Source organism: Schistocerca americana, chromosome 3, assembly GCF_021461395.2.
Source record: "Schistocerca americana isolate TAMUIC-IGC-003095 chromosome 3, iqSchAmer2.1, whole genome shotgun sequence".
NCBI lineage: Eukaryota > Metazoa > Arthropoda > Insecta > Orthoptera > Acrididae > Schistocerca > Schistocerca americana.
In genome coordinates, this window is record NC_060121.1 from 618087811 (window position 1) to 618113368 (window position 25558).

At 41.6% G+C, this 25558-nt stretch overlaps 1 protein-coding gene across 1 annotated transcript in view; it reads right to left on the minus strand.

The window, feature by feature from the left end:
• Nucleotides 1–11173: 11173 nt before the first annotated feature.
• Nucleotides 11174–25558, minus strand: part of LOC124607104 (ATP-dependent translocase ABCB1-like) — a 185515-nt gene continuing 171130 nt past the window's right edge. The window contains exons 22-23 of the mRNA XM_047139301.1: nt 15900–16046; nt 11174–12004 (exon numbers count right to left, since the gene is read on the minus strand). Coding sequence (XP_046995257.1) covers nt 11804–12004; nt 15900–16046 — 348 coding nt within the window. The 3' untranslated portion in view covers nt 11174–11803. The remainder of the gene's footprint in view (nt 12005–15899; nt 16047–25558) is intronic.

Consider the following 25558-nt stretch of genomic DNA (forward strand, 5'->3'; position numbering starts at 1 on the left):
GCGTTGTACAGTTTATATACTCCTCACACTGTGCAGTTGCTTAGCAGTCTGAATCAGGTTTTCAAAAATGGCTCTGAGCACTATGGGACTTAACATCGGTGGTCATCAGTCCCCTAGAACTTAGAACTACTTAAACCTAACTAACCTAAGGGCATCACACACACCCATGCCCGAGGCAGGATTCGAACCCGCGACCGTAGCAGTCACGCGGTTCCGGACTGAGCGCCTAGAACCGCGAGACCACCGCGGCCGGCTCAGGTTTTCAGTCTGCTAGTTTAATGCCTGTTGCATTAGGTAGTTTGATGCACAGACGGCAGCTTGCTGTATGACTCATATATGCATTTGTCTTGAATTATGTTAAATCAATTCCGTAAATGTTTTATAGCATGGATGGATGTTGCTGTTCGATATCCTTGCAGTTATTAAACTTCAAAGAGGAATTTATTCTAGTGTTATTGGTTTTTAATTATTTGTGATACATTCATTATTTCAGTGGCGTTTCAGATAGGGTCCTCCTGGAACTATATTGGAGTTTACTCAAGAAAGAGATTAAGTTTTAAAATTTTCAAAGTTTAAATTGTTTATTGCCGTTTAGCTCAGGCCAAATTTATTAAATTCGAGTAGTTTAATATTTACGTGACTTTTCTAAAGCGCCACGATTTAAATCTTTAAAGCGTTTCAGTTTTCTGGTTAAAAAAATAAAAAAAAGATGGGATCCGTTTATATTTGAAATTTAGTCTTAGTTTTTAGTCTGTTGTAGTGATTTGATTGTAACTGCCCTTCTCTCTGTGTCCGCGGGTAATGCTGGGTGATCCTGTAGTCGCTGCTGGGTTCGCCGGACTGTGACCATCTGTTATGGCGCCCGTTTAAAGATTCTCGTCCTGAACTTTACATTGTATTCTTCTCAAAATGTTTAAAATCAAGGTGCAGATAATTTGATTATTAATGTGTAAAATGGCCTTTAAAATAAATATTTGTTGAAATTTGTTATTTAACTATGAATGGTGTTTGAAAAATTATTTCCGCTACTTGTTGCGGCATGAAACTCGGGCCAAACAGCTAATTGTGCTGACGCAAAGGTTACGTGACATACCACGTAATCCATATAAGGTGGCCTAATGATGTCACAGTGGCACCAAATTTCACCACAATCCTGCCCAACGCTACCGTGGTAGTATCCCAGAATGGGAAGGTCGTCGCAGCCCCTCTTACCCACATTTCACCCCTTCTTTTGACGCCTCTGCAATGGAGGTCAGAACCGCGATGTCCAACGTTAAAATCACGCACCCTGTAGTTCGGCAACTGGCACTGGATGTGTGTCAAGGAGTTGCCTGACACATGGGTGAAAATAACATCAAAGCGTCACTCTAAAACAAGGGGTGAAATGTGGGTAAGAAGTACCTTGACGACCTTCATATCCTGTGACACGATCATGGTGGCGCTGGGAAGAATCGTGGTGCGATTTGGTGCCAATGTAACGTCATTAACCCATCTTACACGTCACATGAGCTTCTGAGCTCTGACATTTTTCTTTTTTCTTCTTTTGCGACTTGTCGACAACTTGCTGTCTAAAGCATCGAGGAGCCAGAGGATGACGTTATAGAGCGCCACGCTTTTGCATCATTACAGACCCATGTTGTAGGCACCTTAGAGCCACATTTCAAACTTTGTGTCACAGTGGAAGGCAATTACAGCGTATCGAAAAAGTGATCCTTTAATTCCGTTGCACAAGGTAGATAACTGCAGCTGTACGCCTCAGCAAACTAAACTGCAAGCAGTCAAGTGTGGCTGGTTGCCTGACTGCTCAGTTGCAGGCGTTATTTCATAACTGTTATGGCGTGAGCTGCACCGCACTTGTCAGTGACAACTGCTAATATCCAAGGAATTTCGGATGTACCATCACACGCTTGAGCTCCACTGACGGTTGCTTCATAGACCATGCGCACTGTATATGCCTCACACCATTCACTCTTATATGTGTTGCAGTCACCAACTATATGATCTTCGATTGCTCTAATAGCTGTGATTTCATATATGCCTTACCTCAAAATCTATAAAAATTGAACAGGTAAACTTGGAAATCTGTTTATAATACTTAAATGGCTACAGTGGCATGTGAAACTGATAACAAGTTGTAAATTATATATTACGTTGTATTTTATTCCTAATTACAATACAAAGGTGCTGGCTGAGTGAGATCTTCTCAGACGTAAAAGCAAAAGAAAGTCAGCCACATATTCCTGTTGATTAAGCTATATGCCAGTAGGAAATGTAAAAGCAGATAGCGATAGGGAATACAGAAACAATTGGAAGGGCCGTGTCACAAGAATGGAAGACGAAAGAAAACCAAAATTAATGACGAATTATTATCACACTGACAGAATATCTTTAGGGAGACCTAGGAAAAAGGGGAAACATCAACAGTTTCAATCAAGAAGGCGCAGCAGGAAAATGCCTTAGACATGCAGAAACAACAAGAAGAAGAAACGTGTAAGTTCTTTCTTAATCAAATACCAGAACCTGGAAGACTTAGATAAATCTGTTATGCTCCTCTACTCTTTGAGAAATCCCGTCTCAATGATGTTATAGGCTCCCTACCAGCATTTATTGTAATATATCATAAAAATTTAGACATCGAAATGATTGTCTACGAGCAGAGCTTGCATCCGACGATCGCCTTTGTTCCTGATAAAGATTATGTGCTCTAACAAATACCAGATCGGTTAAATTTTCAAACAAAATTTTATAAAACTAGCTGAGAAGCGACTGCTGCACTTGGTCTTAAGTTACCCTTTGTTGTATGATTTGAAAAACAATGTGCGATTCTCATGGTATCTAACTCATTTATAGTATATTGCTACAAACTACACTTGGTGGTTTGCATTAGGGTTTGAATAGGAGTGTTTTGTGGTCCTTTAATAAGCGAACAGGCAACGTAAAGTTGTCTGTGTGAGAAACACGAGTCTTTTAAAATCACTATGCAACACTGGAACGTTTGCCAATGTGCTTTATTGAATGTCATGCTGTACGCAGATCTTACCAGGAATTGGAGAGGTGAAGCCAGTAGAAATCAAGGAGAAATTAGGAAAAAGGAATTAAAATAAAATAAAAAAGTGAGTTACATAAGAAGAACTAAAAATAATAATGTGATCATTAATGTCTACACTAATCACGTAAACATTTCTAGTAAACTAACTCGTTCCACGTCAGTTCCATAAAAGAAGCGTTCAAATCATCTATGGCACATGTAACTAATTAACTAACTAAAAAAAGGAAATAAAACCTTTTAATTTGCAGATGACAACGAAACGCTGTGAGAGACGTCAGAGGATTTGGAAGCTCTATTGAACGGAATGGGTCTCTTGAAAAGAGGTTCTACGACGATTATCAACAAAAGTAAACCAAGAATAATCGTATGCAGCAAAATTAAATCGAGCAGTACTAAGAGAATTATGTTAGGAAACAAATCACTAGAAGCAGCTGCTTATGCAGCAAAGTAACTGAGCTGGCAAAATCAAAGATGATATAAAACTCAGAGTAGTTGGTTTCGTTTGAGATCCAAGACGGCAGCCAGAATGGTCAGTATTCAAGCTGCAGTGTTAGAACGTAACTGAAATCGGCGTCGTGTGATGTTTAGGAACCTTGTGACCAATTGAGAGTTGTTTCATAGCCGTAGTCATGATCTTACAGTGAACCTTGAGTTTCCGTTAAGTAGCTCGTTATCTAGTCTGGTGCACATATTAATTCCGGTGCTTGTATAACCTCTCCTTAATACCACAGGTAACGCAGTTATTTCTGCCACATCATTCAAGACCTATCTCGGCGATCCTTGCAAATAGTGCCTCTTTTACACCATCTTTCCCAGTACCCCGCAGACGTACCATATGTCCCCGTTAACTTTAACTGAGACAGTGTAAGGCCTCACGTATTTCTTGTTATTTCTGAACGAAGATGTTCGCCATTTTTAGCTTCTCCGATGTGTCTACACACAAGGGAACTGCATTTAATGTAAGTCAGATAGTTTAATGCACCATATATTTCTCTTTGTTTCTAGCGGTGTTCGCCATATTTAGCTTTTCCGATGTGCCAATAATGTGTTTAATTATCAGACTCTGTTTGGTATCATTTCGATAGTTTATTGATACAGTGTAATTTCAAACAAAATTAACCAAGGCCATCAGCCATACCTATGGGTGAAGGACATTGTTTCTGATGACAATTCTGTGGTGCAAACCTTCTTTAAAATAACACATAGCTCCCGATCAGCCTGCAGGTCATAAGCTATATTTCTTTGCTTTGTATTATTCATTGGTGCTCAGGCTTCTGGTGACCCTTGTGTTGGCTCATTAGTAGAATGTAACAGCAACAGGTTACTTGGTAACTCCCTACATATAGGTTAATAGTAGACGTCTTTAACACGTGCTGAAGATACTTTTAATATGATTGAACCATCTGTTACGGTATATCTATAGCTTCTGTAGCAAATTCATTTCATTATTAACAACTCATAATCGATTATTAACAACTTATAATCTAAGAGCTTCGCATGCTGCTTCACAAAATGGTCAATGCTTACCACTAGGTACGACCAATAAGAAGAAACTTGCCACCTCATGATAGCAATCCATCTAAACTCGTAGCAGATACAATAAAATTTAGTGATTGACGCAGAATAATATTTTTTTCAACGGTCCTGAAGTCACCGTTCAATGCCCTCGGCTTACTCAGGACATATAAAAGGGGGGACTGGAAAAACTGAAGCAGATCTGTTGTTGTTGTTGTTGTTGTCGTCTTCAGTCCTGAGACTGGTTTGATGCAACTCTCCATGCTACCCTATCCTGTGCAAGCTTCTTCATCTCTCAGTACTTACTGCAACCCACATCCTTCTGAATCTGCTTAGTGTATTCATCTCTTGGTCTCCCTCTACGATTTTTACCCTCCAAGCTGCCCTCTAGTGCTAAATTTGTGATCCCTTGATGCCTCAGAACATGTCCTACTAACCGGTCCCTTTTTTTTGTCAAGTTGTGCCACATACCCCCCTTCTCCCCAATTCTATTCAATACCTCATCATCAGTTATGTGATCTGCCCATCTCATCTTCATCAATCTTCTGTAGCACCACATTTCGAAAGCTTCTATTCACTTCTTGTCCAAACTATTTATCGTCCATGTTTCACTTCCATGCATGGCTACACTCCAAACAAATACTTTCAGAAATAACTTCCTGACATTTAAATCTATACTCGATGTTAACAAATTTCTCTTCTTCAGAAACGCTTTCCTTCCCATTGCCAGTCTACATTTTATATCTTCTCTACTTTGACCATCATCAGTCATTTTGCTCCCCAAATAGCAAAACTCCTTTACTACTTTCAGTTTCTCATTTCCTAATCTAATTCCCTCAGCATCACCCGACTTAATTCGACTACATTCCATTATCCTCGTTTTGCTTTTGTTGATGTTCATCTTTATCCTCCTTTCAAGACACTATCCATTCCGTTCAACAGCTCTTCCAAATTCTTTGCTGTCTCTGATAGAATTACAATGTCATCGGCGAACCTCAAAGTTTTTATTTCTTCTCCATGGATTTTAATACCTACTCCGAATTTTTCTTTTGTTTCCTTTACTGCTTGCTCAATATACAGATTGAATAACATTGTGGACAGGCTACAACCCTGTCTCACTACCTTCCCAACCGCTGTTTCCGTTTCATGCCCCTCGACTCTTATAACTGCCATCTGGTTGCTGTACAAATTGTAAATAGCCTTTCGCTCCCTGTATTTTACCCCTGCCACCTTTAGAATTTGAAAGAGAGTATTCCAGTTAACATTGTCAAAAGCTTTCTCTAAGTCTACGAACGCTAGAAACGTGATTTGCCTTTCCTTAATCTTTCTTCTAAGATAAGTCGTAAGGTCAGTATTGCCTCACGTGTTTCAACATTTCCACGGAATCCAAACTGATCTTCCCCAAGGTCAGCTTCTACCAGTTTTTCCATTCGTCTGTAAAGAATTCACGTTAGTATTTTGCAGCTGTGACTTATTAAACTGATAGTTCGGTAATTTTCATAGCTGTCAACACCTCCTTTCTTTGGGACTGGAATTATTATACTCTTCTTTAAGTCTGAGGGTATTTCGCCTGTCTCATACATTTTTCTCACAAGATGGTAGAGTTTTGTCAGGACTGGCTCTCCCAAGGCCGTCAGTAGTTCTAATGGAATGTTGTCTACTCCCGGGGCCTTGTTTCGACTCAGGTCTTTCAGTGCTCTGTCAAACTCTTCACGCAGTATCGTATCTCCCATTTCATCTTCGTGTACAACCTCTTCCATTTCCATAGTATTGTCCTCAAGTACATCGCCCTTGTATAGACCCTCTATATACTCCTTCCACCTTTCTGCTTTCTCTTCTTTGCTTAGAACTGGGTTTCCATCTGAGCTCTTGATATTCGTACAAGTGGTTCTCTCTTCTCCAAAGGTCTCTTTAATTTTTCTGTAGGCAGTGTCTATCTTACCCCTAGTGAGATAAGCCTCTACATCCTTACATTTGTCCTCTAGCCATCCCTGCTTAGCCATTTTGCACTCCCTGTCGATCTCATTTTTGAGACGTCTGTATCCCTTTTTGCGTGCTTGATTTACTGCATTTTTATATTTTCTCCTTTTATCAATTAAGTTCAATATTTCTTCTGTTACTCAAGGAGTTCTACTAGCCCTCGTCTTTTTACCTACTTGATCCTCTGCTGCCTTCACTACTACATCCCTCAGAGCTACCCATTCTTCTTCTACTGTACTTCTTTCCCCCATTCCTGTCAATTATTCGCTTATGCTCTCCCTGAAACTCTGTACAACCTCTGGTTCTTTCAGCTTATCCAGATCCCATCTCCTTAAATTTCCACCTTTTTGCAGTTTCTTCAGTTTTAATCCACAGTTCGTAACCAATAGATTGTGGTCAGAGTCCACATCTGCCCCTGGAAATATCTTACAATTTAAAACCTGGTTCCTAAATCTCTGTCTTACCATTATATAATCTATGTGATACCTTCTAGTATCTCCAGGATTCTTCCATGTATACAATCTTCTTTCACGATTCTTGAACCAAGTGTTAGCTATAATTAAGTTATGCTCTGCGCAAAATTCTACCAGGCGGCTTCCTCTTTCATTTCTTAGCCCCAATCCATATTCACCTATGTTTCCTTCTCTCCCTTTTCCTACTCTACAATTCCAGTCACCCATGACTATTAAATTTTCGTCTCCCTTCACTACCTGAATAATTTCTTTTATCTCCTCATACATTTCTTCAATTTCTTCATCATCTACAGAGCTAGTTGGCATATAGACTTGTACTACTGTAGTAGGCGTGGGCTTCGTGTCTATCTTGGCCACAATAATGCGTTCACTATGCTGTTTGTAGTAGCTTACCCGCACTCCCATTTTTTTTATTAATTATTAAACCTACTCCTGCATTACCCCTATTTGATTTTGTGTGCTGGTGGTGGTTATTGGGATGTTTAAGGGGGACTAAACAGCGAAGGTCATCAGTCCCCCAGATTTTGTGTTTATAACCCTGTATTCACCTGACCAAAAGTCTTCTTCCTCCTGCCACCGAACTTCACTAATTCCCACTATATCTAACTTTAACCTATCCATTTCCCTTTTTAAATTTCCTAATCTACCTGCCCGCTTAAGGGATCTGACGTTCCACGCTCCGATCCGTAGAACGCCAGTTTTCTTTTTCCTGATAGCGACGTCCTCTTGAGTAGTCCCCGCCCGGAGATCCGAATGGGGGACTATTTTACTTCCGGAATATTTTACCCAAGAGGACGCCATCATCATTTATCCATACAGTAAAGCTGCATGCCCTCGGGAAAAATTACGGCCGTAGTTTCCCCTTGCTTTCAGCCGTTCGCAATACCAGCACAGAAAGGCCGTTTTGGTTAATGTTGTAAGGCCAGGTCAGTCAATCATCCAGACTGTTGCCACTGCAACTACTGAAAAGGCTGCTGCCCCTCTTCAGGAACCACACGTTTTTCTGGCCTTTCAACAGATACCCCTCCGTTGTGGTTGTACCTACGGTACGGCTATCTGTATCGCTGAGGCACGCAAGCATCCCCACCAGCGGCAAGGTCCATGGTTCATGGGGGCAGGGAAGCAAATCTAACAAAAGTAAAAAAAAAAAATTGCAAATTTTATTGTCGAAAGTTAACGATAAATTATATGCAGTTAAGCGTGGTGTCAAATAAAATACTTTCTAAGTATGGACGATGATGTAAATTCAAGTGTATGCATTCCTGGAAGCAAGTACTGAGATTTTGCAAGGTGGTATGAAACACGTCCATGGGAACTGAAATGACTTTTTCACGAACCCTTGTTACAACTCAGCGACTGTTGTTCTGCAAATGGCGAGCTTACCAAAGAAATGTCGAGCCGCTGCAATTGTCATTCTGGCTGTATGAGCCTTGGGTCCGGTTGTGCTGAAATCAAGGATTATGAACATCTGAAGAGTTCCGAAGTTATTCTACTACAAAAGTATCGAGCATACCTACATATCGTTCAGACATTACTATCGTTGCATTTCATGTAACATTTTCAAAGAAGAGAGGGGCAGTCTTATGTCTTAGCGTATCACACCGAAGTGTAAAATTTATATTGTGTAATGCTCTTTCGTGCGACTTACGAGTGTTTTTCAGGTGCCCCAAATCTGGAATTCTACTTGTTTCTGTACCCACTAATATGCCAATGAGCCTCATCCAGCATGAAACGATTCTCAACAAAATTGTTGTCAATCTTTTCCATAGTTTTTGCACATTTTTACTGCCGTTCCATGTCTGATGATTTCTGTCCCTGAATAATTTTAATTTTGCTAAAGCATTCCACGGACAGGATTGTCCGACTTAGGTTTAATGTTGCTACGTGTATTCTTACCACATTTCTTCAATGTTTCCTGGTGTCCGTTGAGTGGGTTACCTCCTGGTCGATTATTTTTAAGAACAGAATCCACTTCTTCGAAATTCTGAACCCATGTCTTTATCGCCTGAAAAGGCGGAGCGCGTGTTGTCGAAACTCACGTCGATTACCAATCAGACTCATCATCGTCATTATCATCAGCCAGTTTGATCACTCAGTGATGTGCCCCGTTTGCGTCGGCGCCCTACGTAGGATCTCTCCAGGTTCTTCCATTTATGCCGATCTTGAGCTTCCCGTTGCCAAGTCAGTTCGGTTGTCTTTCTTAAATCTCTGTTCAATATATCCAGTGGTCTTTCCCTTCGCGTTTTATGTAAATTTGGTTCCAGTATTGGGCTTACTTTGACCACCCACCATCTTCTCTTCGAGTGACATGACCAGCCCAGTGCCATCTCTAGGTATTCACACTTTCCATTATGTCGTTATTTCAATTATTGCTGACATCAACTGATTTCTTTGCAGAAAGAAAGACTGTCAGCATCGTTGTAAAATGTTTTCAGGGTGAATGCACGTTCTAAATCGTTCCACTGTTCCCTGATACGGTTATTACTAAAGGAAAAGGAGTTACGCGTAACGAGATGTACGCAATTTCCACCTTTTAATCAACGTCTTAGGATTACTAATACATTAATAATTTCCGGCTTGTACGCAATAACTATTTCGTTCGTTCTTCAGAGATGTCATAGAACCAGCACCAAAGCCGGTACTATAAACCTTAAGGACGTTTGGAATTGGATTTCTAATAACAGCAGTCATGAAGTTTCATTTCAGTCTTGTTCATTCATCTTATGCCAAGGTTTAGTCCCCCCTTAAACATCCCAACAACCACCACTACCACTACCAAGGTCTTGGAGGCCTCTTGTCCTTCTTCTGGACCATTCTTGAGGATTAACAAGCGGTACGAATGTGATCTGTGACAGCAGTAAAGTTTCTCTAGGAGGACTGAGATATAATTTTTCGCGCATATAGCAGCAAGACATCCAATATCAAACATTTTCAAATTTACAGCCGGCCACTGTGGCCGATCGGTTCTAGGCGCTTCCGTCTGGAATCGCGTGACCGCTACGATCGCATGTTCGAATCCAGCCTCGGTCATGGATGTGTGTGATGTCCTTAGGTTAGTTAGGTTTAAGTAGTTTTGAGTTCTAGGAGACTGTTGACCTCAGATGTTAAGTTCCATTGTGCTCACAGCCATTTGAACCATTTTCTCAAATTTACATTGTGCTTTAGGAGTTATGCTTTTATTTCTCATCTTTAATTAGTGTTTTAGGGTCCGGTAGCACTATTTACACGGCAGCTCTGGATGTTTTAATAAATAAAAGTATATATTACAAAATAAATTTTAATAAATGATCTAACTAAGAAAATAAATACAATCAAATATTTTCACACTGTACATACAATCACATACAATATTATTTATAACTTATATTACATTTATGGTTTTTCGAGCACTTACTGCCATGTAGATTACACTTAGAAGTGAGAAAATACACCAAAATTGTCAACAAAGAAACAAATAATTAACTACTGCTGGAATCCATGTAAAATAATGAACAAAAAATTTGTAAATTTAATAAAACTCAAAATCTGTGCGTGATTAGTGGAAGAAACACAGTGGTTGAGAGTCTTTGGTTACATTGGGTGTTTTTGGCTGCCCTTGCTGCTGGGACATCTTGATCCCTTCCCAGAATATATACTTAAAAATTTCCCAATGTTCAGTACCCATGGAATAGCAAGTTGATTTAAATAACTGCAGATCATTTTCATACAGCTTATTTATTAGGAACTATAGTTTCAAACTCGGTCTTTATTTGTAAAATCTGCTTGAAGTTTTTGAGTAAATTTAGACAAAACTTTGTACTATCTCCTTTGATAGTAAGGGGAAAACACGACCGAAATACAACGAAAACTCAGATGATAATGTAACTGGACGGTCAGCAGTACACTTGTCAAGAAAATATGAGCATTATTCATACGTATCACTTGTTCAGTAGGCTTGATTTGGAATGTAGCGGGTAAAATGAGACACTGATGTTTCCTACAAGTGGGTGATCAAGGAAGACTTTTTCCGCTGTCTTTCATCTGTTGAGAACTTTTTCCGTTTTTAATGGCCACGTTGTCGACAAGCCGACAAACGATCATCTTCCTGTTAAAATAAAATGCTTTCCTTAGTTTTCAGTGCACATCGAACATTAAACACTCAACTTCGACAGGTGATCTTGGAAAAAATTTCTGAAACGAAGAAAGAAATTAAATTTTTGAAAGAATACCTAGAGCAATGGTAGTCCACTTGGTCCCTACCCTTCACCAGAGGGAGTTTCGGCTTTCGTGATGGGCGTTAGGTGCAGGGGTTTTATAAAATTTTGACGTAGAATGTCTGGTACGTTAACTATTACTATAAGCTCTGATTTCCTATAACTCTGCTTTACAGATTTTGTAAAGTACATAACTTCCCTACTTTATACATCACCATTACTGAGGAAACGAAGGTCGGTTAGAAAATTTTAGTACTAACAATGATACAAAAGTTGGTGGTAAGTAAAAACGTTGAGCATCCCTGACCTGGAGGGTAAGAAGGGGTAAGAAGGCTAATGATAAGAAAAGATAATAAAGGATCAGTGTTCAATAGTATTCTTAACATATAGCATGGAACTGACACCACATCAGGGCTAAAAAAAATTTTAACGACTGGAATTCGCAAGCAAACGACACAAAAATTGTGTTGTCACTAATGACAACGACTAAATGAAAATACAGTATTGAACATAATGTTTCTTGGAGCTGCCTTTTTGCAGCCGTCGAGTGCCAGTGCACCCTTTCCTCGCTAGAGACGGTAGACAAGTGCCGGCTACCGGCGGCCCGACTGCAGGCTGTGCAGCTTGTGGTAGATGCCCCGTCGCTCCAGCAGCTCTGTGTGTTTCCCGAGCTCAGCGACGCGACCTTCGTTGATGACGCAGATGACGTCCGCGTCCTGGATGGTTGACAGTCGGTGCGCGATGGTGATGCACGTGCGCCCCTCCTTCGCCTTGTCGAGGGCCTCCTGTACCACCTGTTGGACGATCACACGTCATTGAAGAAGTATACTGAAGATAAATGTGGCAGTGATAGCAAGTATAAATCGTCTAAAGCGAGTGAGGTGGTGTGCATTAGTGAGCACACTGGACTTGATTTCGGTGGAGGGGCGGAGGTCTTCGGCGATTTCCCTAAATGGTTTAAGGCAAATGACCAATTTCTTTCTGCATCGTGCCCTAATACGAGCCTGTGCTTCGCCCAATCTTCCTTCTTCCTCGATTCGTTCGTCTCAAGAACTATTTCCTAAACTAACTGCTTGATGGAAGTAACGTAGTGAAGTAGTTATACTGAACATATTTACAAGTGTGTTGGTTTAATAGCCGGCCGCAGTGGCCATGCGGTTCTAGGCGCTCCAGTCCGGAGCCGCGCTGCTGCTACGGTCGCAGGTTCGAATCCTGCCTCGGGCATGGGTGTGTGTGATGTCCTTAGGTTCGTTAGGTTTAAGTAGTTCTAAGTTCTAGGGGACTAATGACCACAGCAGTTGAGTCCCATAGTGCTCAGAGCCATTTGAACCATTTTTTTGTTGGTTTGATGTTATTTATGGAGAAGATGAGATCTCTCTTACGTACTCATCCTATGAACGTGATGGTATGTGTATGGCAGATATTTTTTTTTAAACTTACATTTGCTTGCAGCATAAAATTTTCCAAATACTCCACTTGAATGTGGCCACATGTCCTAAGCTACACACATCAAAAAAAGTTTTGTATCACCCCGGTTCGCAGAAATCCTGAAGACAGACTGACTGTGGATATTGTATCACAGACACAATCCCTTTGGCTGTTCAGAGATGTCACTAAACCCGCCCAAAGATGTAAACAACCATGGATGAGCAGTGTCCGACAGCCGACAGCCGATCAGTTCCAGTTATTCCACAAGGAAGGAGGTACACGTCTTGTGTTGTCTGTAGTTCAACCATGCCTAGACGGTCAATACCACAGTTTTGATCGCCTACGCAATGTTGCTATGTACCAGGAAGGGCTCTCAACAAGGGAAGTGTCTAGATGTCTCGGAGTGAACCAAAGCGATGTTGTTTGGACATGGAGCAGATACAGATACTGGAACTGTTGATGACATGCCTCCAAGGGCTACTACTGCAGTGGATGACCGCTGGTTACAGATTGTGGCTCGGAGGAACCCTGAGAGCAACGCCACCATGTTGAGTCATGCTTTTCGTGTTACGACTCAAACTGTGCGCAGTAGGCCGCATGTTGCGCAACTTCACTCCTGATGTCCATGGCGAGGTCCATCTTTGCAACCACGACACCATGCACCGCGGTACAGATGGGCCCAACAACATGCCGAATGGACCGCTCAGGATTGGCATCACGTTCTCTTCATCGATGAGTGTCGCATATGTCTTGAACCAGACAATCGTCGGAAACCTGTTTGGAGGCAACCCGGTCCAGCGAGTGCAGCAAGGTGGAGGTTACCTGCTGTTTTGGGGTGGCATTATGTGTGGCCGACGTAAGCCGCTGGTGGTCATGGAAGGCGCCGTAACGGCTGTACGACACGCGAATGCCACCCTCCGACCGATAGTGCAACCATATCGGCAGCATACTGGCGAGGCATTCGTCTTCATCGACGTCAATAATTCGCGCCGCCATCGTGCACATCTTGTGAATGACTGCCTTCAGGATAACGACATCGTTCGACTTGAGTGGCCAGCATTTTCTCCTGACATAAACACTATCGAACATGCCTGGGATCGATTGAAAACGGCTGTTTATGGACGACGTGACCCACCAATCACTCAGGGATCTACGCCGAATCGCCGTTGAGGAGTGGGACAATCTGGACCAACAGTGCTTTGATGAACTTGTGGTTAGTATGCCACGACGAATACTGGCATGCATCAATGGAAGAGGACAAGCTACTGGGTATTAGAGGTACCAGTGTGTACAGAAATCTGAAGGTCTTATTGTATGGTGGTACAACATACAATGTGTGGTTTTCATGAGCAATGAAAAGGGCGGAAATGATTTTTACGTTGATCTCTATTCCAATATTCTGCACAAGTTCCGGAAGTCTCGGAACCGACGTTATACAAAACTGTTTTTGATGTGTGTAGTATGGTGGGTTTCTTGAATGAATATTTTTCACAGTCAAAGATGAACAGGAGCTCTTAAAAAAAAATTTTGGTTCTACTGTGTTTTCCGAGTAATGCCACTGATGACAGCATATTTTCTCCGTAATGCTTTTCATTGTATGTAACGGATCGTAGTCATCAAATGATTTCTATTTCCTGTGTGCCCTTACTGCATATACAGGAGTATGTATAAAGAACTGAAGTGGATGAGGTGAACTGCTCGTAGTGTTGGTACGTTTGCTGCTCGGTAATGGCACAGTGTCTTTAATCTTTCCGCAAAAATCAGGCGGAAAAAATGAAATTAATGTCAAATTTATTAATATTAAATCTAGTAGACAATGTAGACTTTTTGAGATTTGTTTGGAGGACTTTGAAAAGAAATAATTTTGATGTATTCACGTGCAACATACAACAGCAACTGGTGTGCGTGTAAAAATTGTGTTATTTATAATCCACTTGTCACACCACTGGAATAGAATCAGATGACTAATTTGGACGCCTGTGAGCTCCACCGAAATGCTCAGTGAAGTATGTTGTGTAGGGCTATTAACATACTTAAAGCTGCAGGTGATGTAAAGTTATGTACGGCACACATGTTAGAAGCTGTATGAAGTTTTTTAGGTGTTATTGTCCGAATTTCTCAATAATCTGACGCATCCTGACACTCTCAGTTACGTAATACGATTATTCGAACGTTTCTCAGTCTTTGCGTTTTTTTCAAAAGACTGCTTATTGTCAGACGAACACAGTAACAGCGAAGACCATGGTGACATGCTACATTTTCAGCATAGGCAGTCCTTAGGCGATCTTGTCACACAGCAGCTGCGCTCTACCAAAAAGCGATTCTGTAGATGTGTGTTTTTCGTTTCTTTGTTTCTTTCTCACATAATTAAAACCACACTTCGTTCAGTGTTAGTCCATAATGTATTTTACTTCCTTACAAAATATAAATTGCAAAATAAGTCATAAAATTAGCCAGTCTTATAACTTCAGCGTGTCTATGCAAAAAAAGCAGTTACTTTCGATGGAAGTACAGTTTGAACGCCTAAACATAAAAAATCTGTATACTTATTCTTGTTATTTTGTATTCAGTGGAACGTTCTTCAACATGATCAATGACAGTTTTCTGTCATTGTCGATAGGGGCGAATGTTGTTTGTGACTAATAGAAAGATGTTTTATGTAGGCGCAGCGATGTATTGAAGCGATTTTTGATATGTTTTTGTTTTGCAGTTTTTTTAAATTTTACTTTTTTTAGGAAATTGTGTTTTGTTGCACTATATGGTAAGTCTGTAACTTTTTATTATGCTTTTATTTTCACTACAACATTCCTCTGTCTCACATTACAGATCAACAATTTTTGAATAAATCCAGAATTAAACCTTGAAAATTTGATTTTTCTTAAAAATACTGATTATTTATAAGTAACAGACAGGAGGTTAACTGAGTGGAGCAGATATGTCTCGCAGTTTATGCAGCCTATTATATACCCTCACATATTTTCTAGACGGTTCACTGCTTCTGGTTTCTAGGGTAATCTGGTTAAGACAACAATCGCAAAAGCAAATAAAGCCTTCGAAACGAGGTAACGTCCGATAGGTATGCAGCACACCTGATGTACAGGTAATGCGGTTACAATCTTAAATGTCCAAGACTACCAGGAAAACTACCGTAGTCTGCACTTGCTCGTGATAGCCTACGGTAGTTTTATAGCTGTACCTATTGCATACACGGAGGCAAGAAACTGCACATACACTGTAGTAAAACCGATTTTTGGTACCTACCTTCTCACTCTCGGCATCGAGTGCAGATGTAGCCTCGTCGAGCAGCAGTATCTTGGGGTTCCGGACGAGCGCCCTTGCGATGGCCACGCGCTGCTTCTGCCCTCCAGACAGCTGCGTGCCCTTCTCCCCCATGCGCGTGTCGTAGCCCTGCAAAAACACACCAAGTGCGACACGTCCCGTCAGGCTCACCATCGAAACTGTGAGAAGCTAATTTTCTTCTGTTCATTTTTGCACTCATTATTACTCATTTCGTATTTGTGTTGTGTTTATAATGCAGATGAGAGTAAGTATCATTCGTGTTTTGCAGATGAATATTTATTTCCTTTCCAACCAACATATTTCACCACCGCATGAGGATAAAAAGAAATACGGCTGTCTTACATTACTGTCTGTATTGCTAAACGGCAAAAGACGATCATCCAGTGCAGGCTGCAGATCGTCTATCTGACGGCTTCCAAAAAAAAAAAAAAAAAAAAAAAATTCAGTACTTCATGTAACTATTAACTATTGACTGTATTTAAAATTTTGAATTGCTGTAATGTTATACTCATTAAGACATAAGATCCCATATTAAAGGTTTAACACAGTAAGCCCAGTGTTAAAGTTAGAAACTGCTTTGACGCAGCGTAACTCACGACGTGTAAGTTACACTACATTCATTCAGTGTTTGATAATGAAATCACTTCCATCAAACTTTAAACATAATATCAATCGTTTTTTTCAACTTTTTCTCTCTGACGTCTCCCACAAACTGCACGTACAGTCACATTAGTGTGACCACCCATCGAAAGTTTGAAAAACCTCCTTTTGTAGCGCAGAAAGAGAGTTAATGAAGTATTGCAAGGCACCAACATTGATTCGGAGCAATCCCGACTCCACTGCTGTGACCGGCTGCGCTAGGTTTCTAGGCTGAGGATCCTGGTGCGAACAGTCAAATCGAATTGGTCCTACAGATTTTCCATTGCGTTTAATTCTGGGGAATTTGATGGCCATGGAAGAACATATCCTGATGCTCTTCAGACTACACACGTACACTGTGAGTTCTGTAACACTCTGCCTCGTCCTGTTGGTAGATGCCATCATGCCGAAGAAAAACAAAGTGCATGCAGGGTGTTGTTCCTCAACCATAGAGGCATAGTTGTGTTGATCCCTTATGGCTTCCAGAATGCCAAGATTATTGAGGGAATGCCACGTAAACATTCCATAGGCCAGATCGCTCCCTTCTCTGATGTGGACCCTTCGGATGATTCTTGCAGGATGTCTGTTTTCAGACATTTTACTCCGTACATGCCAAAGGCCATGTGTCCAATGGTGAATAAAACGTGATTCGTCTGAAAAGGCCACTTGTCGCCACACAGTGGCCGTCTAGTAGCGGTACTGGTGTGCAAATTCCAGCCTACGGCGCCAATGGAAATGGAAATGAGCGTTTGGCTTCATTGGCCGGGAGGCCCGTTACAGAGCAGGTCCGGCCGCCTTGGTGCATTCGACACCACATTGGGCGGCCTGCGCGCTGTATGGGGATGAAATAATGATGAAGACAACACAACATCCAGTCCCTGATCGGAGAAAATCTCCGACCCTGCCGGGAATCGAACCCGGGCCCCTTAGGACGGCAGTCCGTCACGTTGACCATTCAGCTATCGGGGCAGACTACGTCGCCAATGAACAGCAGTCAGCATGAGTGCCTGAACCAGGCACTTCGGAGGCCCATACGTGGCAACGTTCGCTGAACAGTTGTTGGAGAGACAGTGTTGGTCGCTCCTTGGTTCATCAGGGCGGTCAGTTGCTTAGCAACTGCGTCTACTCGCCCGTAATCTCCGCAGCCGTTGTCCACCATCTTCATCTATGGCCCGTTGTGCACCACAGTTCTTTCCGCATCGGTTTCGTACAGGGCCATTTTCCTACTCACGGTGTAAATTAACCACAGCGGCATGCGATCAGTTTGCAAACTTAGACGTTTCGGAAATGCTTCCAATCTTGGTCTAAAATCCAATGATCACGCGCTTTTGAAGGTCTGATAAATCGCTCCGTTCCCTCCTAACGACCAGTTTACAAACTTACACATTTCGGAAATGCTTCCAATCTTGGTCTAAAATCCAATGATCTAACATTAATTTGACTGTGCTGTGTAATAATATGAAAAGTTTATCTCTTGCTACATTTTTGCTGTTGATGTAAATCTTCGGCATCACGTATGACATTTTAATTTACTCCTCTACTGCTAACTTTATTTACAACACGATTTGCAAAGTTTAACCACATATGCTACTGGATGTACCTGCAAAATTAAGTCATCGTACGACGTATTTCGTTTGAAGCTGTTTTATAAATGAGAGTTCGATTCTTGAAAGAATGGTACGTGGTAAAGGGGCAGTGGCGGTGGGGGCGCGGGGCATTACTCTGAAGAAAAGAAAGGGTCTGCTCACTCAGAAGGTCTATTTTACACAAGGAGGCATCAACAAAAATGAAAGGTTGCTCAATGACCAAATAAGAAGTAATTGAAGGACAATAACCCAACTAATTCACAGATTAGCGTAAAGTTATTAAAAATGAAAGTAAAAATCGGATTAAGATAATAGCGTGCAAGCACGTGCGCGCGCACACACACACACACACACACACACACACACACACACACACACACAGAGAGAGAGAGAGAGAGAGAGAGAGAGAGAGAAAGAGAGAGTGGTACCACCCTATCCACACACCATCCCTCCCCACTCCAACATCTTACAGCACTGGATCCCTCAGTTAATCCTGCAGCAGGAAGCGCGGTGTGAAGTGTACAGTGAGGGGCACACTTATCACATGCAATTACTACAGATGAGCCAATACACTTATGAAAAGAATAACACACAAAATAATAAATGATTAATCACAAACCTATCATCGTAAACACACTCTAAGGGAAAAAACGATGTACCATGAAGGAATTATCCGAGTGGGACGGAAATCGATATGTGTAACGCACGTATAGAGATAAACAAATTATTACAATTTCGGAAAAAATGGATGATTTATTCAAGAGAAAATGCATCACAAGGCACCGACATTGATTCGGAGCAATGCCGACTCCACTGCTGTGACCGGCTGCGCTAGGTTTCTCGGCTGAGGATCCTGGTGCGAACAGCCAAATCTGGCCTCTATGTAAACAGTTATTCGGCTTGGCATTGGTTGATAGAGTTGTTGGAGTTTCTCGTGGGGGACATCGTGCCAAGTTATATCAACTGGCTCGTTCGATCGTCAAAATCCCAAGCTGGCTGGAGGGCCCTGCAATTGGAGAGAGATCTGGTGACCTTGCAGGAGAAACTTGCGCCGTATTCGGACGGGCATTATCTTGCTGAAATGTTAGCCCAGAACAGTTTGGCACGAAGAGCAACAGGATGAACGGTATCGTCGACGGACCGCTGTGCTGTTAGGACAGCCAGACGGGTTCTGCTGTGAAAGGAAATAGCACCCCAGACCATCACTGCTTGTTGTCACGCCGTACGACGGGCGACCGTCTAGTTTGTATTCCCCCCGCTGTCCAGGACGTCTCCAGATACACCTTCGGCCTGGAATGTCATTGACAGGAGTAGAATTGTCTTCAGTGACGGGTGCTGCTTCGATTTCAGCTCCGATCCGACTATCGCCCACCATACGACCCCATAACCAGGAGTCATGGTCCGGGGTGCAATTTCCTTTCTTTGGTTGTCATCCGCGGCGCCCTTACAGTACAGTGGTACGTCGATGACATTCTACACCCCGTTTTGTTGTCCTTGATGGCAAGCCATCTTGGGCTTACATTCCAGCAAGATAATACCCACATGCACATGGTGAGCGTTTCTAATGCTTGCCTTTGTGCTTCTTAAACTCTACCTTGGCCAGAAAGGTCGCCGAATCTTTCCTCAGTAGAGAACGTTTGGAGTTTTACGGACAGGGGCCTCCAACCAGCTCAGCATTCTGACGATCTAACGCGCAAATTGTACAGAATCTGGCACGATATTCTCCAGGACATCCATCAACTATCAATCAATGCCAAACCAAATAACTGCCTCCATAAATGCCAAAGGTAACCCAACGCGTTGTTGACCTGCCTAGTTTGTGATGCTCTTTCTCTTGAATAAATCATCCATTTTTTTTTCTAAAATAGTAATCATTTGTTTATCTTTACATGTGCATCACATCTACCGATTTCAGTCCTATTCAGGTAAGTACTTCGTGGGTCTCCTTTTTTGTTTTAGAGTGTATTACGATAACCTAAACCTGCCTCCAGAAAATGTTTCTCGTCTCTCGTCTCACAAGAAAATATGTACATTTGAACAATTACATTTTATTTTGTAGACCATTGATAGTGCCTAATATGAATAGGTGAAACGTGTTTGGTTGAAAACATAATAAACATTCAGCTGAGGAACAAATAATATTTATTCTCATCTACATCATAAATGTACCACATCTTATTCGTTCTAACTGTTATCAAAATCGGTATCATTTTTGAGGACTTTAATTCTAAGATTACTTATGACAATATAACTGTGCACGGTGAAGAATGACCACTACGGCAGTGAAATATCGTGTTTTGGCGTTAGAAAAGCACAGTTTTCGACATGTCGACCTTTCAGGTCAAGTGTTTTACCAATCGCTTTTCATTGGATAGAATCCGTCACTAAAACGTGGTTCTGGAAGGTCTCACAAGGCCCTGTTTTACAGCTGCCACATTCTACTCATCCAATTTAAAGATTTTTTCTAGACGCAAATGTCTTTAGATGTAGGGCCTATTATATCTTGTGAATGATAATGATCTGCTGCCAGTCTAGCTCTCATGATGTAAATGTTTTCAGATGTCGGGAGTATTGTATCTTCCGAATGATAGCGATCTGCTAGCTCTCATTGGATGTTTTAAAATAACCTTTACTTTGCATTTACACCCACTGAGCAGTTTCATCTGTTTAGCCAGTTTGAGTGGTTGTGTAGTGTAAGAGGCACTTACTTGGTTAGAGCTGGTGCTTCAGTAATATAACAGAAACACTACGACTGCTTGGCAAGAATTATTATTGATGACATGCAAAGCCAAACAATCTACGGAATGGAGAGATGCTGCAGAGAATGGGCAAGAATCGAAGTTTATAACTGTTTTTAACAGTTTTACAAAAAGTTTGCTAGTGTCATAGTGTCACACTGTTAGAACTGCAGCTCGCTTTAAACAACGGTTGTCTTAGATTTTATTTTTTTGAACAAAGAACATGAACTGAGAATGGTGAAAAAGAAGATCAGTAAAAAGGTCTTTGGTAAGAAATAGTCATAGACACGTTCCCTACATTTCTGTACATATAAATCACTTTTGGGTTATACAAGATTAGGCTGCTGTTAACTGTGTCCAAGCAGTGGCGAAGGTCAACTAGGGAGCATCAAAGGTATTTCTGAAGTCAGCCTCTTTAATCAGATATCGGTAATTAGTTGATTGATACCCTATCTAATCTTTGATCTGACGACATCTATCCTCTTCCACTTTCTGCAGTGAAAATGGCTGGATATTACAGTTTTCAGATTCGACGACCTTTCCTCCCCCTTACATATACCGTCAAAATTATTGAATTACTGAGAAGTATCAGTATCAAACATCTTTGCAGATTAAAAATGTATAGAATGTCGGCCTCTGGTAGGCATTTCATAATCCTGTTCACCTTGAAGCCTCGCGTCGATCCATAAAATGTACAGATACACTGTGATGGTAGGTACGGTGAGTATGACGTCTAAGTATTGTTCACCGTATTGCTCTTCCTTTTTTTGCTCTTTTGAAAGTGTAAGAATACATGATGGAAGACATATAGCTTTTTCTAACATATACACAGGTCAGTCGCCACGTTATAATGAAAGATACAATAGTAAATGTCCTTAGTGTTCTAATGATAACCAAGAACAACGAACATTTCATTATTACCTCAATTCGATGTTGAAGAAATTGATTTTGAAAGTTTAGACTGTATTGTTGCAAAAAAAAAAAAATATCGTCAGGTTCCCATGAGTTGATGTAGCACGTAATCAAAACTACTATTAGACTTCTCAAATATTTGTGTTTACGTATAAATTTTGCAATATTAAAACACCGATGTTTTGACCCAATTTTTTAAATTCATAACAGAGTGAATATGCACACGTGATGTTACTGAATAGTTAAAAGATGTAATACAAATAATTATCAGTTAGTAAATTGTTAAATGAAACATCCGTAACAACAGTGCTGACGACACTTTTCTGTGTTTACGCTTAGTTGCATCACTTGCCCGATACTGACATAAATTCTATATGTGATCAAATGCCATTGTGTCGCACTGTGACTGAAAAGGTATTTTACGTTTTCCATCAAATGTCATTGTACAACATCCTTAAAAGACTTCTGGGTGTTATCTTAGTTTAGAATATAAAGTACAAAACATAATAAAACAAGCAGCATTTAACCTGTACTGCAGCGATCATTTGTCAGAGCAAAGGCTTCTTTTAGTGAATTTGGGTGCTCCTATATATTGTATTTCAGGCAATCTCAAGCTGCGCATTAGTATGCTTGGAAATCAACTAATCACCTACGATTACACCTTGCCTGCATTCGGTAAGTGAGAGACGCTTCTTGGCAGACGATTTGTCTGACGTGGCGGTTATTTTGTTTTCCAGGCCATTGTGTAAAGGTACTTCATATAACCTCAATGATTTAATCAACAAACGCCAGGAAAGTCCTCAGGAGGCATGAATGTTGCGTGTTATACATGCAGCTGACTTCCTGGAGTGACATGTCGTGGAGTGAACTACGGCCACTTGGTGGTCACCAGGTCGCAATGGAGCTCGATGCGATCTACAGCGACTTTCTGGCCGCCCGACTCCAGAGCAATTCCGGCGCTTGAGACATTTTCTTTGTGACCTTTTCATACATTTCGGCTCACACCCCCTAAACTCTATGTGGAAGTTAGGCTGTCGGCAATAGCTAACGTCGGCCTTCTAGTAGCAGTAGCTCGCGCCTGCCTGTCACTGTGGTCGGGTAACCTTATGCCTTTCTCCTGTGCCCACAAACCTCCCTCGTGACTCTGTGTGTATACGAATTAAAACCGTATCAAACTTTTTATAGTAGTTCCTGAGATTAGCCAGAACATACAGACAAGAACAATGTGTCAGGTGCCTTAAATTTATAATATCTATGGATGATTCCAAAGAGTTCTGTCATTCACCACTAGGTGGCAATGATATCTTTTCACAATTTTGAGAGACTTTAATTAGTTGAGCCAATTTCCACGAAATATTCGTGTATTATACTTAAAAAAATTTCTTGCAAATTAGTTTATTTAGTGTTGAAAACCGTATTAACATATTTACAGTAGTTCCTGTGATTCGTGCAAGCATACTAACTGATACTTCGGTGTGGACTTTGTACAGGGTGGTTAGAAATCGTCTGAAAAGCTTGTAAGGCTGTGGCAGGGTGCGCGTGTGCTGAGAAATAACTGTTAAGGATAAAATTCGATACATGGCTCCGTTTCCGAGTTAATTAGCATTGAATTTACTAAAAAATGGCGAGGCGCCCGCAAATTCAAGTGGCCTAACAGAGACAGTGTCGCCAAACTTGTTCTTCGTTTGGTTTCCTAAAACCGAACGAGAGAGAGATACAAAAGCGGCCAGGGGACGATAGTAAGAATCGAACCCGAGTCAAAGACTTAACGGTCTCTTGCGCTATCGTCTACGCTATGAGAGCAATTGACACTACTCGTTCCGGCAGGCTGGTTGAAAATGCGCTTGCAGAGACCTGATTAGCTTACTTTCAGTGTTAAATAACTCTGCAACGGATGAACATGTAGATTTTTTTAACAGCTGTTTCTCAGCAGCCGGCCGCTGTGGCCGAGCGGTTCTATACGCTTCAGTCCGGATCCGCGCTGCTGCTGCGATCGCAGGTTCGAATCCTGCCTCGGGCATGGATGTGTGTGATGTCCTTAGGTTAGTTAGGTTTAAGTAGTTCTAAGTTCTAGGGGACTGATGACCTCAGATGTTACGTCCCATAGTGCTTAGAGCCATTTGAGCCATTTTTCTCAGCAGAACTTCCCTTCCAACTCTCTTATAAGCTTTACAATCTGTTTCTGACCACCCTGTGGATCGCACCCAGACAAGAACAGCAACACAACTAAAAAAGCAATACTTGCGAAAACTAGACTTAAAGAATTAATTCTATAAAAGTTATATTAAAATAGTGTAACCTTCCTTTAAATTTCAAGTAAGTATTGTTGGCTGTCAATTCCATTACACTTTTAGTGCGCGTTGGGACACTTCACGCGTATTTTTCAGCGACATACTTAAATTGTCGGTTTTCGAGTTTTGTCACATTTCATGCCGAGTTGCAATATGTGTAGAAGTTAGAAGAAGAGGATGGATAGACAGATAATGCTGTTGCTAGTCTTACCACATCGTTGATACCATGCAATAAATAACCACATTCAGTACAAAACGCAGATTTCCTTAGGCCTTCACAATGGAGCTGAAATGTTGCTCATTTTAAGAATTTTGAGTTACGGTGCAACTGTAAAGAACTTTAACGCGACCAAAAGCGGAAGTTTAAGCGGTTATGCTATACGTAAGCTTACCCACGAATCTGTTTTAACAGCAGAGATTACAAGTACACCGGAACAAAAATTAGCCACCCAATTAGAGCCTCCTACCCTCGTTCATTACCTCATTCCCCTGAAAAACTGAGTCCATTAGACGAGATTGTCCACAGCATACATACAGCATACTACATCATGATGGCGTACAGGGTCAACCAGAACTCCACGGACAAACTTTCAAAGGTTCTTCAGGGATATCTTCGTAGTATTTTGGATTAAGGGAACCACGGTCTCCGGCGGATTGTTACAGAGCAATAATGTAAGTATGGTTCATTTGGTTTGTTACCGAAATCACGCTAATTTCTGTGCATATACATTCGTAGCTGTGAAGAAGCATGTAATGTTCAATAAACAAAACATACAACAGAAAACACAGAGTAATGAAGCAACTTCCGTCGGCAAAACTGCTGTGATGATATTGCCAGACGTTGGGACCAGGTTCACTGCATTCAGCGGACCAACACAAAAGGTGCATATCGGCCAAACTTCAGTAAACCGTCCGTAGTGCTGCTGTGTGTCACTCTTAACGTACAGGGTGGCGCAGATGGATCGGGTGGTTTTGAAGTGGACTGTACGTCTGGAGGGGGGGAGCCAGGTGTTCGGCGACTTCGTCCTGTGGTGGGGGGGGGACGGGAAGTTTCAGTTGCAGGCTGGCAGTCAGTCGCGATGGCTACGTGGTCCGTTGAGCATCGTGTTTTCGCAGTGGAAGAGTTCATACGCAATAACGAGTCAATTGTTGCTGTGACGCGTGCCTTTCGCCGGCGTTTCAACATCCCACCTCGCGGTAGTGTTCCTAAGCGAGATACGATATTGAGTTGGGTGCATAATTTCCGCACTACTGGTTCATGTGCTCCAAAATGGACGCCTAGACCGCCAACAATAACAACGCCTGAGAACGTGGAGCGTGTGAGACGCGATGTCACTGCGAGCCCACGTCGATCAACGAGACGTCGTGCTCAAGCTCTTGGAATGTCACGTCGGAGCCTTCAAAGGATTCTTAACGAAGAACTGAAATTCCACCCCTATAAAATCCTGTTGGTA